This window comes from Palaemon carinicauda, chromosome 12 (genome assembly GCF_036898095.1).
Source record: "Palaemon carinicauda isolate YSFRI2023 chromosome 12, ASM3689809v2, whole genome shotgun sequence".
Lineage (NCBI taxonomy): Eukaryota > Metazoa > Arthropoda > Malacostraca > Decapoda > Palaemonidae > Palaemon > Palaemon carinicauda.
This window is the reverse complement of record NC_090736.1, coordinates 147,418,782-147,437,389: the sequence shown is the minus strand read 5'-3', so window position 1 is coordinate 147,437,389 and position 18,608 is coordinate 147,418,782. Positions and strand designations below refer to the sequence as shown.

General features: G+C 39.7%; 2 protein-coding genes across 2 annotated transcripts in view; both read right to left on the bottom strand.

Annotated features, from left to right (window-relative positions):
- LOC137651317 (zinc finger protein 729-like) overlaps nt 1–9,075 on the bottom strand; it is a 107,137-nt gene extending 98,062 nt beyond the window's left edge. The window contains exon 1 of the mRNA XM_068384591.1: nt 8,950–9,075. The gene's annotated coding sequence lies outside the window, so the exon portion shown is untranslated. The remainder of the gene's footprint in view (nt 1–8,949) is intronic.
- Nucleotides 5,333–18,608, bottom strand: part of LOC137651316 (zinc finger protein 729-like) — a 49,162-nt gene continuing 35,886 nt past the window's right edge. Inside the window, exon 2 of the mRNA XM_068384589.1 lies at nt 5,333–9,160. Coding sequence (XP_068240690.1) covers nt 5,744–9,100 — 3,357 coding nt within the window. The 5' untranslated portion in view covers nt 9,101–9,160 and the 3' untranslated portion in view covers nt 5,333–5,743. The remainder of the gene's footprint in view (nt 9,161–18,608) is intronic.

The window sequence follows — 18,608 nt, the reverse complement described above, 5'->3', positions numbered from 1 at the left end:
AGATTAATATTGAAAATGAACAGATATCGCAATAACGTATATATATATATATGTAAACAACCCTTAAATCTTAAGGGTTTCCAAAATAGTGGATTGCTACACTTTACAATTGGAACATATATGTGAATATACGAATAATACTAGTCCCAACATCGAAAGAAAATAAACAACGATATCAAGAATTGTTGGAATTACATCGTATTTTCATGAGGACTACCCAGCGAAAACTAACAATACGCTAGTTCTATTTAATCTTTGAAAATAGTATCGATGATTTAAAATACGAATACTAAAAAGACAAATATTTTCTTAAAAATTTATATAATCTTTTTATATTAAAAGTTAAATATTTATTATAAGTTAGACTTCCTTTTCATTCTTTACAAGTAAAAGCAAAGAAAATAATTATGCAACATATTACGTAGTACTATGTTACTTACGTCACACGATTGTGACGTCATAGAGATGGTGGAACGATCTCCGCCATCATGTTTAAAGAGTAGGTTCGTTAGTTTTACAGTAGGGGTAAAAAACTCCCATTCCTACCTCTGTTAAGATACAAACTTAGTTAAAGCACTAACACTCAGTAAAAATAAAATCCAACCAGCGAAGGTTAAAAATAAATTGTACATCCCCAAAATAACTGTAATATACAGGTTATAGCGAGTGAAAAATCCAACATCTTGCCGTTAGCACGGCAGGGAATATATGAGGGTTCCTGGAATGGTTCCTAGGTACCTCGCTAGGGCGCAGGGGTGGTACACCTGGCTATCCAATCGTTGATTGCCGCAAGTTTCGAATTTTCTCCCGTTGACGTCGGGGACGTAAGCTATATATATAACTACCGGGTAAGTCTTATGTTTAAAAATCTTATGCAACATGCATAATGAACTAATTGAACGACGGTGCCAAAGATTAATATCTAAATCAGGAATAAGAAATTTAATAGACCATAAGTGTCTGTCCAACAAGTTAAGATGAAAATCAGCAGCTGAACACCAGACAAGAGAACAATACTCAAAACAAGGTAGAATGAAAGAATTAAAACACTTCTTCAGAATAGACTGATCACCGAAAATCTTGTAAACTTTCTCAATAAGCCAGTTTTTGTGCAATTGAAGAAGACACAGACGTAATGTGTTTCTCAAAAGTAAATTTGCTGTCGAGAATCACACCTAAAATTTTAAGAGTCATACAAATTTAAAGAAACATTATCAATACTGAGATCCGGATGTTGAGGAGCCACCGTCCTTGACCTACTTACAATCATACTTTGAGTTTTGTTAGGATTCAACTTCATACCCCATAATTTGCACCATGCACTAATTTTAGCTAAATCTCTATTAAGGGATTCACCAACCCTAGATCTACATTCAGGGGATGGAATTGATGCAAAGAGAGTAGCATCATCTGCATATGCAACAAGCTTGTTTTCTAGGCCAAACCACATGTCATGTGTATATAGTATGAAAAGTAATGGGCCAAGAACACTACCCTGTGGAACACTGGATATCACATTCCTATACTCACTATGGTGCCCATCAACAACAACTCTTTGAGATCTATTACTTAAAGAATCAATAATAATGCTAAGAAACGACCCACCCACTCCCAACTGTTTCAGTTTGAAAACAAGGGCCTCATGATTAACACGGTCAAAGGCAGCACTAAAATCAAGGCCAATCATACGAACTTCCTGACCACAATCAAGGGATTTCTGTACAGCATTGGAGATTGTAAGAAGGGTATCACATGCTCCAAGGCCTTTATGAAAAAATAATTGCAAACTAGGGAATAGATGATTACCTTCAGCAAACCTATTAAGACGTTCAAAAACTTTAGATAATATGGGAGTTATAGAAATTGGGCGGTAATCAGTGGGACTTGAGCTACCACAAACACATTTACATAGAGGAGTAACATTACCAATTCTCCAACAAGTGCTAAAAGCTCCTCTTCTTGCTAACTTGCGCAAAATAACAGATAACTTTGGAGCTAAGAAATCTGCTGCCTTTATAAAAAACAAAGGAAAAATACCATTTGGGTCTACACCTCCATAAGCATCAAGGTCCATCAACAGAGCTATAATCTCACGAGATCGAAAAGCTAAACTAGTTAGTTTAGCCTCAGGAAAACAGGAATGAGGAAATTCAAGTTTTTCATTACTCTGTTTACTGTCAAAAACATCAGCCAAAAGGGTTGCCTTTTCCTTTGGACAGTGAGTGACTGAGCTATCTGGTTTAAGTAAAGGAGAAACTGTTGCATCTACACCAATGAGTGCAGATTTAAGGGTATACCACCATTTATGTTCCTGAGTTGTACCAGAAAGGGTTTCTTTTATGGTTAAATTGTACTCCTTTTAAGTTGAGGCATAATCTCTCTGAGCAAAAGCTCAAAGCTGAGTATAGTTGTTCCAGGTCAAATCTGATCTGTTACCCTTCCAAAGATGATAGGCCTCCTGCTTCTCCAAATAAGCACGTCTACAATCATCATTGAACCACGGTTTGTCCTTCACTCGGTACCTTAGCACACGAGAAGGGATACGCCTATCAATTATGTTGACTAGTTTCTCATTCAAAGGGACAACAAGATCTACACTAATATATAATTGTGACCAATTCAAGCACAAAAGATCATGCAAAATCTCATTCCAGTCTGCTTAGGATTTCATACAAATTTTACGAATATGATATATCAGGGACAGGCTGCTCAGTCTTCACTACTAATGAAATTAAAGCATGATCAGATGTCCCGACTGGAGAACCAACCTTACTAGTTATAACACCAGGGGAGTCAGTGTATACGAGGTCCAAGCAATTACCAGACCTGTGAGTAGCTTCATTTATGATTTGCTCACAGCCTAATTCAGAGGCAAAGTCTAAAGCTCTTAAGCCATGGCGATCGTTAGGAGAGATAGAACTTAACCACTCCCTATGGTGAGCATTAAAATCACCACCGGTAGATCGAACACAAATAAAAGTTGTTATGCCTGCCACAAACTTTTATTACCTGAATCTCATGACATCCACATTGATAACAGGACTTATGGGAAGCAGGGTACTCGGTCCTAATAAACACCGCCATTCCCCTGGCCCTAGGGATGGCATCATGTTTCAACATTATTGGCCTCTTAAAACAAGTTATAAGGAGCTCAGATGAGTGCCTCATATTAGAAACCAAATTTTCTGAGCACAAAAGAATATCATACTGCCTGGACACAACTGTAAGGTCTTGGATATTTGCATGAAGACCACGAATATTGCAATACAGAAGACGACATTGACGAAATCTAGGACGTACTGGTCCCGGATTTCCCTCAGTGTCTCCAGACAGCATAAGAATTAATAGAAATAAAAAAGAGACATCATACTTAAAAACTAGATTAACAAGAATTATAACAAAATCAATATGTACAGAATTATAAATAAAGTGATTGATGAAACCCATAGATTATAGTAAAAAGTCGGAAAAACTGGTCAACATGGAGCAGCCGATACACCATGCAAGGCTAAATACCCTCAAGGATAGTCACTTCAACTGAAGGGAGGACAGTAAGGATGGTTTTGAGAAGAAGAAGAATCAGAAAAAGACAATCTCTTGATAAACCACCAGGCATCCATGGCCCTTCTATTAAGCCTGCCCAACACACCATTTCAAAAAAACAAGAGGAAGAAAAAAAAATAATAAGATAGAAAAGTGTGCCCGAATGTACCCTCAAGCAAGAGAACTCTAACCCAAGACAGTGGAAGACCATGGTACAGAGGCTATGGCACTACCCAAGACTAGAGAACAATGGTTTAATTTTGGAGTGTCCTTCTCCTAGAAGAGCTGCTTACCATAGCTAAAGAGTCTCTTCTACCCTTACCAAGAGGAAAGTAGCCACTGAACAATTACATTGCAGTAGTTAACCCCTTGAGCGAAGAAGAACTGTTTGGTAATCTCAGTGTTGTCAGGTGTATGAGGACAGAGGAGAATATGTAAAGAATAGGCCAGACTATTCGGTATATGTGTAGGCAAAGGGAAAATATGCCATAACCAAAGAGAAGGATCCAATGTAGTACTATCTGGCCAGTCAAAGGACCCAATAACTCTCTAGTGGTAGTACTTCAACAGGTGGATGGTGCCCTGGCCAACCTACTACCTACTATTGAGATACACCAGCCATACTCCTCAGACACTTCATGTCAAACACATTCAATTTCTGTCTCTGTCACTTTTATTCCCCACAACTCCGATCCATACATCATAGTTGGTACAATCACTTTCTCATACAGAACTTCCTTTACATTCATTCCTAACCCTCTATTCTTTACCACTCTGTTCATTGTCCCCAACAGTTTACATCATTCATTCACTCTCTGACGTACATCTGCTTCCACTCCACCCTTTGCTGCAACAACAGACTCTAAATACTTAAACTTATCTGCTTCCTCAAGTAACTCTCCATTCACCATGACAATCAACCTAGCATCACCCTCCTTTCTTGTGCATTTCATAGCATTACTCTTACCCACATTAATTCTCAACTTTCTTCTCTCACATACCCTTCCAAACTCTGTAATTAATCGACCATGCTTCTCTTCCGAGTCTGCAACCAGTACAATCTCATCCACAAACAACAACTGATTTACCTCCCACTCATGATCACTCTCGTCTATCAGTTTTAATCCTCGACCAAGCACTCGGGCATTCACCTCTCTTACCACTCCATCAACAAACTGAACAACCATGGCGACATTATATATGCTTATCTTAACCCACTCTCACTGGAAACCACTCACTCACTTCATTTCCTATCCTTCTAACGATTTGTTGAAGTTCTTATACAGTACTCATGAAGTTTGATCCTGATATTCAAGTAAATAAATTATCAACAATATAATGGTCAGTATTGCTAGTACAGTCAAATATGTGCTATTAAAATCACTTCATTTGTCTTTACTCAAATTTCCCATACTCTACTAATCTTCACTGCCCTGTTAGGCCTATAGATAAGTACTAATCAAAATTCCCATAAATTTTTCAATGAATCAATATATAATCTATATCTTGATAATCCAATCTTTTCATTAGACTCTAATTTGTGAATGTGGATAGTCCTGTGATTAAGTCAGACCAAAGAGAGTTGTCACCATAGACTTGGGTCGTGGTGGCTCAACTTACTATAGATAAAAGTGCATTATTTCACATAAGGTTTATGCAACTACAATTGATTATTTCTCCAATACAACAAAGTTTTTGATGAACTTCTAATATAGTAGAGTTGGAAATTGAGGCTTATAAGAAAACAAGATTTCTACTTGTGTAACAACAAACACTAACACAATTATGCTAATCATTAATAACTTTATTTACAGTGTTTTATAGTCGACATTATTTCCAGAGAGATTATTTGAATAAAATACAAAACAGAAGTGAAGATGAATAACCCTAATGAGTTACATTTCTTGTCTCAAGGATTTCCATAAAAAAATGGTAAATTAAAATGGAGGAAGTGCACAGTTAAAGAAGTTGAACAGGGGAGAGGAAGATAACAAAAACAAACGATGAACAGCAAAGGGTAGCAGAAAGAAAAGCATTAGTGAAAACAATACAGTGCTAAGAACAATTCTGTGGAACTTCCAAAAGCAAGAGATGAGAAATTAAATATTAACAAAATATACATCATATAAAAATACAGTATATGTACTACTATACTAAGAGTGGAATATTTAAGAGAGAGATATTCCTCATGAAGAAAATGTTATGATAAAATGAGCACCGTTACATCATCGAGATCATTACTTGTAGACTCAATAACTTCAGCCAACTGAAGCTCAGAGGCACCCTTTTCAATTCTTATGCAGGCTTCTCCTACCTCACTTCCTTCAGGAATTTCTAATGTTTTTTCAGAAGGTAAATTACTGGTACTGGCTTTATCAGCCAGGCAAAGCTTATTATTTGCTCGTTTATGTCTTGCATATCTATGAGAGTACGTTTCTTCTCTGGAGAGTCCGTGTACATTAACTAAATGGACTTTAAGTTTCGAAATACTTCTGTATTGCTTTCCACAATAATTACAACACGATACAGCCTTTTCATGAGCTCTCTTAAAGTGTACTGTTAAATCTCCTTTCCTTTTATAAGTTTTTGAACACTTGTCACACTTGAATTCTTTTGTACTATGGATATATGATACGTGTTGTCGCAACTGATGATACTTCTTAAATACTAAATCACATTTTACACATTTCCACTCCTTATTAGCATGTTCTAAATAAAAATGATTCCTCCACCCTTTCTTGTCGAAAAATTTCATTCCACAAAAAGAACAAGAATGTTTTCTCTCACTACCATGCATCACAGACTTATGCTCTTGTATGTACTTAGACGAGTAGATTTTGCCACATGTTTCACATTGCTGACGATCAGGTTCCTTACAATGACCATGTTTTTCTTTCTGGTGATCTCTAAGCAAATGATGATCAGCACAACGGAACAAACAATATTTACAATAACGAAGGCGTCCAGCAATCGGTAAGTCCATTGAAATATTATGCATTCTTTTCATATGCAGAAGTAACAACTTCTTTCCTGCAATCCTTCTGCTACATAGTTCGCATTCATATACCAAATGTCGGAGCATTTCTTTGTCTAATTGATTTTTATTAGATTTGAGTTTATCAGATAAATAGGAGTTACCTAAAATATTATCACTCTGCCAGTCCATCAGTTCTGCTGTTCTATCGACTGTTCCTTCAAACGAAAGACTTGGTTCCTCACCTAATTTTCTAACTATTCTTTCACCATCTTGAACGTCGACACTACAGTCCACAATACCTACGGTCTCATCTCCCTTTAAAATGACTGATGAAGAGAGGTGAGTAGTTTCAACATGATTTTCCAAACCTTCCTTGGAACTGAAATTTTTGAAGCAAATTAAACACTTATATTCTGTACTACTAGTATCATCCAGGGTATCATTCTTTTGGCCACCATCTCTGTTGAAGTCAGGCTTTTCTCCATGTCCATCACTTGATAAAGCTGTGTCTCCTAGATTTTGATTCTCACTATAAACAGTACTTAATAATGAATTCCCAGATGTCACAGCATCAGTTTCTAGACAACTCTTGTGCAAGATTTCACTTTTGTCACATTCATTTTCTTCCACATTTTCTAGTTTATTGGTATTAAAATGTACATCTCTATCAGGATAACCTTTGGCTAAGCCTTGCTCTTCTTCTGAGATTATTTTTGACTGATTAGAGACTTTTTCTTTGTCCGATTTCTGATTACCAGGTTTTTTATAACTAGCAATATTTCCTGTGCCAAAAAGAAGCGAATCGTCAACTACAATATTATGAAAATTGCGTAAATGTACTACAAATGAACTCTGGTCACTAAATGTGTTTCCACAAGCAACACATGTATGATTATTTTCACCTTCTTTCGATACACTTTGTCTACTTTTATAATCATTGCACCACTCAAAACCTTTCTGATCACTGTTAAATTTTATCAATTCGCTAATGATGTGGCCTCTAAATGTTGTGTGAGATTTCGGTGTGAATCTGTGCCATTTCTTCTGAACTCTATGATAATGATCCAAGTGATATTTCCACTGATCATCAGCATAAAAATCTTTACCACATAAACCACATGTGAGTGGTTCTGTTCTTACTATCTTGGGTTTAACTTTTTCCTCATCCATCACAGAGTTATATCGTTCCTCATTCATATTTATTAATGCCTCAAGGTCAGGAGAGATAATCACATTCACAGATACGCTTTCATCTATTTTTGATTTTGGTAAAATATACTGAGGCTTTCTACCAGAATTTTTCTTCTTTCCCTCAACATCTGAAACAGTCCTAGTTTCATAACTTTCACCTGCTGGAGAAGAATATCTGTGGAAATTTTCCTCTCCTGAGGAGTTATTATCTACGGCATGTTTAGGCCACAACTGCCTCATCTGGTTTGCGATAGACTGGAATTTTTGGTACAGCTCGTCTCCATTTACCACTAGATTATAACAAACGTGACATACATTTATAAAAGTCAAATCCTTTTTGTCTGGTCCATAAACAGGAACGGACAGAGTTATTCCAAAATGCTGTAAAAGGGACACTGGGTTCATGAAACTTGAAGGGAGAGGCCCGTCAAGCTTCAAACAAGTTATGGCTTTCCATCCAAAATACTTTTCACAAAATAAACACTTCAAATGTTTTGCTTCATTACTAAAAGTATTATCCTCATTAAGTAACTTAGTAACCTTGTTATTTTTTGTAATATTTTTCACAACAACATGAGCACTTTTCTTTTTACTTTTCTGCTTAAATTTACCAACAAAATTTGGAGTACTGTTCTTGGTCCAATCATTGGATTTATAAAGGCTACACACAAAATCACATTTAACTTGTCCTTGTTTCATACACTGAGCAGAATGCTGAGCATTCATCCGATTGAAAGGTGCAACTGATTTAGACTGTGATTCACCTCCATCAGAAGGAGTTCTGCTTTCAAGTAGAGGTACAGTTTTTCGCACAGAAATTGGAGGATACCTTTTAAGGTGCACATTAGTCAGAATTTCTTTGTTTAAAACTGAAACAGATGGCAATTTTGATTTTGAGATACCTTGGTGAGACTTTGAAATTGGAGTCACTTTTTTTATCATGATTGGTGGGTTGTTTATTGTTAGCTCGCAAACTCTATCTCTTTGGTTTTTACTTATTACTCTTCTTTGAATCTGATTCTTTAGAGAACCTTTACTACATTTTTCATTTATTACATCAATGGAGGTAAAGTCTTCCCCTTGGTCAGACAAGGGACTGCAACTTGCATGGGAAGAATCAGGAGGGTCTTCCTCACAATCATTAGGTTCTCTGGGAGGATTTTCAAACATAGCAGTATGCTTAAAAGATACATCATTTTCAGAAAAAATACAAGATGCAGATGCATTGGCTTGCTCACCTCTTTTAGAATCTATTACACCAGTATTAGTGCTAGTTGAGGCTGTATCAGATAAATCGCCATAGACATAGATGATTGACGAATCCTTCTTGTAACTTCCATCAGAGAACGATTTGCTGATTTCACTTCTCCCTGAAGCAGAATTCTCCATTTTCAAGATGATCACATGAATTGCAAGTATTTCTGACCTAATTATTCATTTAGCTGGTCCCTGAAAAACCAAGATGGAGGTTAGTAATTATTTAAAGATAAAGATGGGACTTTTCACAATCATAATGCCTTTTACTTAACTTATATTATTAGTGTTAGAAAAATGCATAGTTGGTATACAATATGACACAATTCTTTTGCTTAGACTTATCTAATCCCAGAAAATGTAAATTTAATTACTGTACAGATACTAATGTACATGGATACAAAGATAAAATGTTATGAAGAAATGTATCAAAACAATGTTAAAACAACTGATGGGCTTTCAACTTATTAAGACTATCCGAATATTCATATTCAAAGTACATTATTTCTTTAAGGTCTGTTGATAAAATTATGAAAGAGTAAATTTTCCTTGTAAAATTTATTATTTCAATATTGTACTTGCTCAATATTGATATGCTATATGCTTCAAACACAAACTTAGCAACAAGAAAAAGTGGAAACAAGAGCTTCCCCAGACTATAACTAGCACCTGATAACAAAGTGTCAGTAATTGATGTTTGTTTATTTTCCTAACTATACAAACCTGGAGGTCATTACAGTGGAGATATATTTCGGCGACAGCTGAAACTAGCAGTAAGACTTTTATGCAAAGTGTAACTACCCGCCGCTGATTGGTGGATGGGTAGGGGGGGGACCAACCACCCCTCACACCAGCAATAGTAACTGAACATTATTTTGCAATTGCGGCAAGACTTCTTGGGGGAAGGTGATAGCAGGACCAGTATGTGTAAAAAGCTCCAGATTTGTATATTAGGAAAATTAAAAATTATTTCCATTTGTTCCAGCACTAAATACAACAAATTTTAAAGTAATTTGTATTTTTTCTAAAGATACAAACCTGTAGCTATTTAAAGGGATTAAACTTTCGCCGAAGTTGGAAGTCTAGCCAAAAGACTTTTAACGAGGTATAATCACCCACTCGCTAGTTAGAGGGGCGATAGCCGGCTACCCTTTTCACACACACCTGTGTTGTTAGCAGGACTTATTAGGGAACAGGTGATGGCGGGCCAATTTGTATAAATACAGTACAGTAGCTACATATTTGAATCATTAGGAAAAATACAAATTACTTTCAAACTTGTCATTTGTTCCGACACTAATACAAACCTTCGCTATTTATAGGGATTGACTTCCCCCTTAGGAGGGTGCAAGTCAAAACCAACTGGCTGGTCTAGTGGTCTTGGAACCGGGGTTTTCCCGTATGTGCTTCACTCGTAACAGGGTGAAACCCTGACACCTCGCTAAATAATTTGTGCAAAGCACGGCTAGCGGTCTAAGCAATTTGTGTGATTGTGTGATACTAGCAGTGTGACTAGTCTAGGTAAGAATTCCAAGAAACGTAGGAATCTTAGAATCAACCATAGATGTTAACCAATCCCACCTTGCCAGGGGGTATGGGGACGTAGCAAGTTTATCTCTTTACACCAAGCAACACAAAGGAGATGGTTCTACCTGCAGACAGCGGAGTCCAGCTTTGCAGAGTATCGTAGGTACTGTTACCCCACAGGGTGAGAGATGAAAGAAAATAATGGCCAGTCATTCTTTGTCATTCATCTCAGACTTAACCATGGGTAACTCTGCCCTCCCCCATCTGCTACTTGTCCATCAAGTAGCCTGAGGTGTTTAAACCATTTATTGTGTAGCAAATACAGGGTCAAGGAAGAACGACACCATGTTCCCATGGGTCACATCTTGCAGGAAGTGGTCCTTTGATGCTTCCACACGCATGCTGACAAGGCCTACGTCACAGAGCAGTCTTAAAAAAAAACGCTATGGCGTACTCCTGCCCCTAATGTTATGAGCTCTCCTATATGAGAAGAAGGATCAGGATTCACGCTCGTTCCGTGACCTTGTGAATCCAAGCCAAGAACGTGCTCTAGGTGATCTTCTCTTGGCCTTCCTTGAGCTGATGAAGAGTGCTGACACTTAGGGGCAACCTCCTGTAGTCTCCTTGAGTTATCGCCTCCAGTTTCTCCCTGGCATAGCAGCCATTGATCTGGATCATTGGTCACGCTATGAAGAACTCCCAATCCGAAGGGCTCGAAATCTAGGATTTGAACTGCCAGGAACAAAGTCGAGTATTCCCTGGCCCATCGCTGTAAATGAGAGACGTTGAGGGCGGCCCATGGGGTTCGCCGACTCTCTTAGTCAAAGCCCACACGAGCAGGTAATCTGCCATCGAGGTCAGGTAAGATAAACTGCTTGGAGTCCTAGGTTATAGGGAGCACCCTCTGGGGACCGATGGATGCAACCCATACCCAGTGAAGGAGGTCTCCCTTCTGACTGAGGGCAGGTAGATTCAAAACTCTGTATAAAGAGAGGCGATGTTGACGTAGAGGAAAGGTTAATTCCTTTCAGTCTGTCGAGAGTAGCGGTGCCCTGAACACAGTGTCAGATCATATGCTAGAAATTTATTGTAGGGTGATATCCTATTTGATTGAAAGTGTTTACCTACTGACTGTACTCTGGCATCAATTCAAGCTCACTTTATAAGACACAAGTAAACAAAATCAAGACACATATACTTTGCATATAGGAGTGTAGTTTATAATGCGAAAAAACTTGAGAGAGAGTTGGCTTCTGTGGAACGTCTGTGTTGTTCAGTATACTCTAAAAATAAAATAAAATAAACGTACCATTGCCTTTGACCTCCAAGTGAAGCATTATGCGGGCCTTTGAATTTTCATACTGAAAGAAACTCCCAAGTGTGACTATATTAGACAGGAAGGAAAATTATTGTGAATTAACCTGGCTGTGATGAAATGATGCTTGCGATGAATCTGTGTGATCTTCCAGTGAGTTTGAAGGAGGAGGAGGACATTTCTATGCTGCACACACATAGGTACTAGGGTTGTTGAACTTTTGTAAGTTCATTTCAATAGTGTCTAGTAGCTTGCATTTAAATTTAGTTAATCATCTTTAAATTATCCCTGATAGTGAGTACAGAGCATTGTATTACTAAGGGAGTGCCCAATGTGTGGGAAGTTTGTTATTTTTTCTTTTCTTCATTTTGCAATCAATTTTTTTTGCTATTAATCCTCTTTTAATAAGCTCCTCATGTGAGATGTCCCTCATTCCAGCCTGAAGATTTATTTTCTCTCCCCTTGTAATATTTTAGTTCTTCCTCTCCTAATGTTCAATTTAACGGTATATACAAAAAAATCTTACCTAGAAAGCGTACTGCTCCTCTTATTTAGGACTCTGTGTATAGCACTGCAGAGAGAGACGGGGAACTCAAAAAAGATAATAAGGAAATTTGAGGTTCTAACTGGGTCTCCTTGCCCAGTATAAAAATCGAGGGGTGGTGCCCAGTGCCCAATTCTCTTGACTATTACCTTTTTCCCAGATTTATGAGTATTCCACCATTTTATGTTTTTGTGTAGTGATCGTTGGAGTGTGGTTGGCATTGGGACACTAGGCAGCCTGCATGCTACATCTGGCCACAGTCCGCAAACTACTACAACAACAACATCTGCGAGAGCCAAAGGATCCACTTCCAACATTGACGAATCCTGCAAACTAGCACCCTGGTGCAGCAGCTGCTGCAGGGCCTCCCTGGAGGGCAAACCCGGTAACCCCTAGGACAGCCAAACCTGAAATAGAGGAGAAAGTGACATGGACTCCCCCGGAGTAGGCCAAATGAACAGGAGCTTCGTAGACAGGTCGGGAAGTCGAAGAAGAAACCTAGACTTCTTCTTACGCCATTGCCCAAACCTTTCCCACTGGGAGGTAGACCACTCCCGACAGTCATTACACTTATTCAACTGATCACACCGTTGACCCCTGCAGACCGGGTAAAGGCTGTGAGGATCAGTGACGGCCCTCAGGACCAGGGCAGATACGCATGGCCACAAGAAGAAGTTAACACACATACAAACACTGAAAAGAAAAAGCATAAACAGAATTAAATGGCAGTCCAATAAATCCGAGCCAAAAACAAAGTGAGTTCAGTCACAGGTGTGTGAGTGAAAGGGGTAGCTAGCTAGCCCCCTACCCCCGCTAACTAGCAGGATGAGTAATTAACCCTCGCTAAATTTTAATAGCTCATCCTTTCAGCTTTTCCAAAAGTAATACTGTACCCCTAATAAATAGCGTAGGTTTGTATTCCAGGTAAGGAACTAAAAAATTTTCAAATTTAAATATTCATCTCAAAGTTGTAAAAATACAACCTCGGAGAAAAGCTAATAGTGGCGTATTCTTTCTTTTTCTAAATAAAACCTGTGGCCGCGGGGGCATATAAAAATTAGAATAGCGCCAACGTTATCCCTGCGTGTCGTAAGAGGCGACTAAAAGGGATGGGACGAGGGGGCTGGGAACCCCCTTTCCTGTATAAAATTCCTGTGAGACATCGACAAGGAGATGGAGCTGGGGGGAGAGTGACTGCTCCCTGCACTCTAGTTTTGGGGTGTTTGAATGTGCGTGGATGTAGTACGATAGAGAGTAAAAGATGTGAGATTGGAAGTATGTTTAGAAGTAGAAGGATGGATGAATTGGCCTTGTGTGAGACAAAGATGAAAGGAAAAGGTGAAGTGATGTTTGGTGAAATGTCTGGTAGAGTGTCTGGGATTGAAAGGGGAAGAGCGAGAGAGGGTGTGGCGTTATTGCTGAGTGAATGGATGACAGGTAAAGTAGTGGAATGGAAGGAGATATCATCTAGGTTAGTGTGGGTAAGGGTTAGGTTGGGTAGGGAATGTTGGGCGTTTGTCAGTGCGTATGGGCCAGGTAGTGAAAAAAGTGAAGAAGAGCGGAATGAGTTCTGGAATGAATTAACTAGGTGTGTAGAAGGACTGGGTAGAAGGAATTATGTATGTAGTTGTTATGGGTGACTTAAATGCTAGAGTGGGCGCTGGAGAGGTAGAAGGTGTCATTGGGAAGTATGGCGTACCAGGTGAAAATGAGAGTGGTGAGAGACTGGTAGACATGTGTGTTGAACAAGAGATGGTAATAAGTGCTAGCTTCTTTAAAAAGAAAGATTGATTGATTGATTGATTGAAAGTTTCAATCAATCAATCTTTCTTTTTAAAGAAGCTAGCATAAAAATAAGTATACATGGGTAAGAGTGGCAAATGGAAGAGTAGTAGAAAGGGCATTAATGGATTATGTGTTGATAACTAAAAGAATGTTTGGAAGATTGAAAGACGTGCACGTGTTTAGGGGTATGGCTAACGGTATGTCTGATCATTTTTTGGTGGAAGGAAAATTAGTTGTAACAAAAGAGTGGGGGAATAGAGTAGGTGGATGTAAAAGGGAGGTAGTGAGGATTGAAGAGCTAATAAAACCGGGGGTAAAAAGTAAATATCAGGAAAGGTTGAAAATGGCATATGACGAGGTGAGAGTAAGAGAAACTGGTAATTTAGAGGAGGAGTGGAAGTTAGTAAAAGAAAATTTTGTTGGGATTGCAAGTGATGTATGTGGCAAGAAGGTTGTTGGAGGCAGCATGAGGAAGGGCAGTGAATGGTGGAATGAAGGAGTGAAGGTAAAAGTGGAAGAGAAAAAGAGGGCTTTTGAAGAATGGCTGCAGAGTAATAGTATAGAGAAGTATGAAAAATATAGAGAGAAAAATGTGGAAGTAAAGCGCAAGGTACGTGAGGCAAAGAGGGCAGCTGACCTGAGGTGGGGTCAGGGATTGGGTCAGTCATATGAAGAGAATAAGAAGAAGTTTTGGAAAGAAGTGAAGAGAGTAAGGAAGGCTGGCGCAAGAATTGAAGAGACAGTGAAAGATGGAAATGGAAGGTTGTTAAAAGGAGAGGAGGCAAGGAAAAGGTGGGCGGAATATTTTGAAAGTTTGCTGAATGTTGAGGATAATAGGGAGGCAGATATAATTGCTGTTCCAGGTGTTGAGGTGCCAGTGATGGGAGATGAGAATGAGAGAGAGATTACAATAGATGAAGTGAGGAGAGCACTAGATGAAACGAGAGTAGGAAAAGCATCTGGTATGGATGGTGTGAAAGCTGAGATGTTGAAGGAAGGGGGTGTGACTGTACTTGAATGGTTGGTGAGATTGTTTAATATGTGTTTTGTGTTGTCAATGGTACCAGTAGATTGGGTTTGTGCATGTATTGTACCACTATATAAGGGTAAGGGAGATGTGCATGAGTGTTGTAATTCAAGAGGTATTAGTTTGTTGAGTGTAGTTGGAAAAGTGTATGGTAGAGTATTGATTAATAGGATTAAGGATAAAACAGAGAATGCAATCTTGGAAGTACAGGGTGGTTTTAGAAGAGGTAGGGGTTGTATGAATCAGATTTTTACAGTTAAGCAGATATGCGAGAAATATTTAGCAAAAGGTAAGGAGGTGTATGTTGCGTTTATGGATCTGGAGAAAGCATATGATAGAGTTGATAGGGAAGCAATGTGGAATGTAATGAGGTTATATGGAGTTGGTGGAAGGTTGTTGCAAGCAGTGAAAAGTTTCTACAAAGGTAGTAAAGCATGTGTTAGAATAGGAAATAAAGTGAGTGATTGGTTTCCGGTGAGAGTGGGGCTGAGACAGGGATGTGTGATGTCGCCGTGGTTGTTTAACTTGTATGTTGATGGAGTGGTGAGAGAGGTGAATGCTTGAGTGCTTGGACGAGGATTAAAACTGGTAGGCGAGAATGACCATGAATGGGAGGTAAATCAGTTGTTGTTTGCGGATGATACTGTACTGGTAGCAGACACAGAAGAGAAGCTTGACCGACTAGTGACAGAATTTGGAAAGGTGTGTGAGAGAAGGAAGTTGAGAGTTAATGTGGGTAAGAGTAAGGTTATGAGATGTACGAGAAGGGAAGGTGGTGCAAGGTTGAATGTCATGTTGAATGGAGAGTTACTTGAGGAGGTGGATCAGTTTAAGTACTTGGGGTCTATTGTTGCAGCAAATGGTGGAGTGGAAGCAGATGTACGTCAGAGAGTGAATGAAGGTTGCAAAGTGTTGGGGGCAGTTAAGGGAGTAGTAAAAATAGAGGGTTGGGCATGAATGTAAAGAGAGTTCTATATGAGAAAGTGATTGTACCAACTGTGATGTATGGATCAGAGTTGTGGGGAATGAAAGTGATGGAGAGACAGAAATTGAATGTGTTTGAGATGAAGTGTCTAAGGAGTATGGCTGGTGTATCTCGAGTAGATAGGGTTAGGAACGAAGTGGTGAGGGAGAGAACGGGTGTAAGAAATGAGTTAGCGGCTAGAGTGGATATGAATGTGTTGAGGTGGTTTGGCCATGTTGAGAGAATGGAAAATGGTTGTCTGCTAAAGAAGGTGATGAATGCAAGAGTTGATGGGAATAAGTACAAGAGGAAGGCCAAGGTTTGGGTGGATGGATGGTGTGAAGAAAGCTCTGGGTGATAGGAGGATAGATGTGAGAGAGGCAAGAGAGCGTGCTAGAAATAGGAATGAATGGCGAGCGATTGTGACGCAGTTCCAGTAGGCCCTGCTGCTTCCTCCGGTGCCTTAGATGACCGCGGAGGTAGCAGCAGTAGGGGAGTCAGCATTATGAAGCTTCATCTGTGGTGGAAATGTGGGAGGTTGGGCTGTGGCACCCTAACAGTACCAGCTGAACTCGGTTGAGTCCCTGATTAGGCTGAAGGAACATAGAGAGTAGAGGTCCCCTTTTTGTTTTGTTTCATTGTTGGTGTCGGCTACCCCCCAAAATTGGGGGAAGTGCCTTGGTATATAGATAGATAGATAGAAATATCACTTTGACTTGTTTGGCAATCCATACACATGAACTGTAAAAAGCTGGCAAAAGATACCCAGAAACACTATTTTGAAGGTCCCATCAATAAACCAGTCATGGTATCAAGGAATCAATTTATTCCTAAATTTTGTCACAAAAATCAGAATCCTCTCTTTCGTTCTTTCCAGGTAGAACTTCAGGGCTCTTACTGGACACAGGACCTTCTCCAATTCCTCTCCAACCACATCCGAAAGGTTCGGAATCTCAAAAGCCTTGGGCCAGGGTTGAGAAGGGTGTTCATTTTTAGCAAGATAGCCTAGCTGTAAGGAGCAGATAGCCTTGTTATTTCTAAAGCCTACATTCTTGTTGAAGGCATGAATCTCACTGACCCTTTTTCCTGTCGCCAGACTGACCAAAAAGGGAGTCTTCATGGTTAGGTCCTTAAACGAAGCTGAATGCAAGGGCTCAAACCTGTCACTCATTAGGAACTTCAGGACTATATCCAGATACCAAGCTGGCGATTCCTGATGTTGTTCCTTAGTTGTTTCAAAGGATTTGAGAAGATCATGGAGGTCTTTATTATTAGAAAGGTCCAAATTCCTATGCCTGAAGATGGCCACTAACATACTCCTGTATCCCTTGATGGTTGAAGTTGAAAACCTACGTTTCCTTCTAAGGTATAACAGGAAGTCAGCAATCTGAGTCATAGAGGTACTGGAAGAGGGAACAGAGTTGACTCTGCACCATTCTCTAAAAACCTCCCACTTGGATTGGTAAACCTTGATGGTAGAAGACCTCCTTGCTCTTGCAATCGCCCTAGCTGCCTCCTTCGAAAAACCTCTAGCTCTTGTGAGTTTTTCGATATTCTGAAGGCAGTTAGATGTAGAGCTTGGAGGTTTTGATGGTACCTTTCCAAGTGGGGTTGTTTGAGTAGATCTACTCTTAATGGGAGGCTTCTCGGGGTGTCCACCATCCACTCCAGTACATCTGTGAACCACTCTCTTGTGGGCCAGAAGGGGGCCACTAGAGTCAATCTGGTTCCCTCGTGCAACACAAATTTTTGCATTACTTTGTGCACAACCTTGAACGGAGGGAATGCGTACACACGTCCAGGTGGGACCAGTCTAAGAGGAAAGCGTCGATGTGGACTGCTTTGAGATCTGGCACTGGGGAGCAGTATGTCTCCAATCTCTTCGTCTTCGAGGTTGCGAACAGGTCTATACAAGGACGACCCCAAATCCGCCACAGGTTCTTGCAGACCTCCTGATGAAGTGTCCATTCTGTGGACAAAACTTGACCTCTCCTGCTGAGACTGTCTGCCATCACGTTCCTTTCCCCTTGAATAAACCTTGTTACAAGGGTTACATTCTTTTCTTTTTCCCAGTAAAGAAGTTCTGTCGCAGTCTCGTAAAGGGACCTCGAGTGGGTTCCGCCTTGTTAGGCTATGTAGGCCAACGCTGTAGTGTTGTCTGAGTTGACCTGTACCACTCTGTTCAAGACTGACCCTTCGAAGCCTTTGAGGGCCAACAGGACTGCCAACAGCTCCTTCTGGTTTATGTGGAGGATCTCCTGATCTTTTGTCCAGGAACCCGAGATCTCCAACTTGCCAAGTGTTGCTCCCCACCCCGAGTCCAAGGAGTCAGAACACAACACAAGGTCTGGGTTCCTCTGTTCCAGAGAACGATCTTCTTAAAGCTTGACTGGATCGTTCCACCACTGAAGGCAACGTTTTACGGATTCTGCAATGGGGATACATTTTGTCTCCGGTTCCTTTCCCTTGTCCCAATGTCGA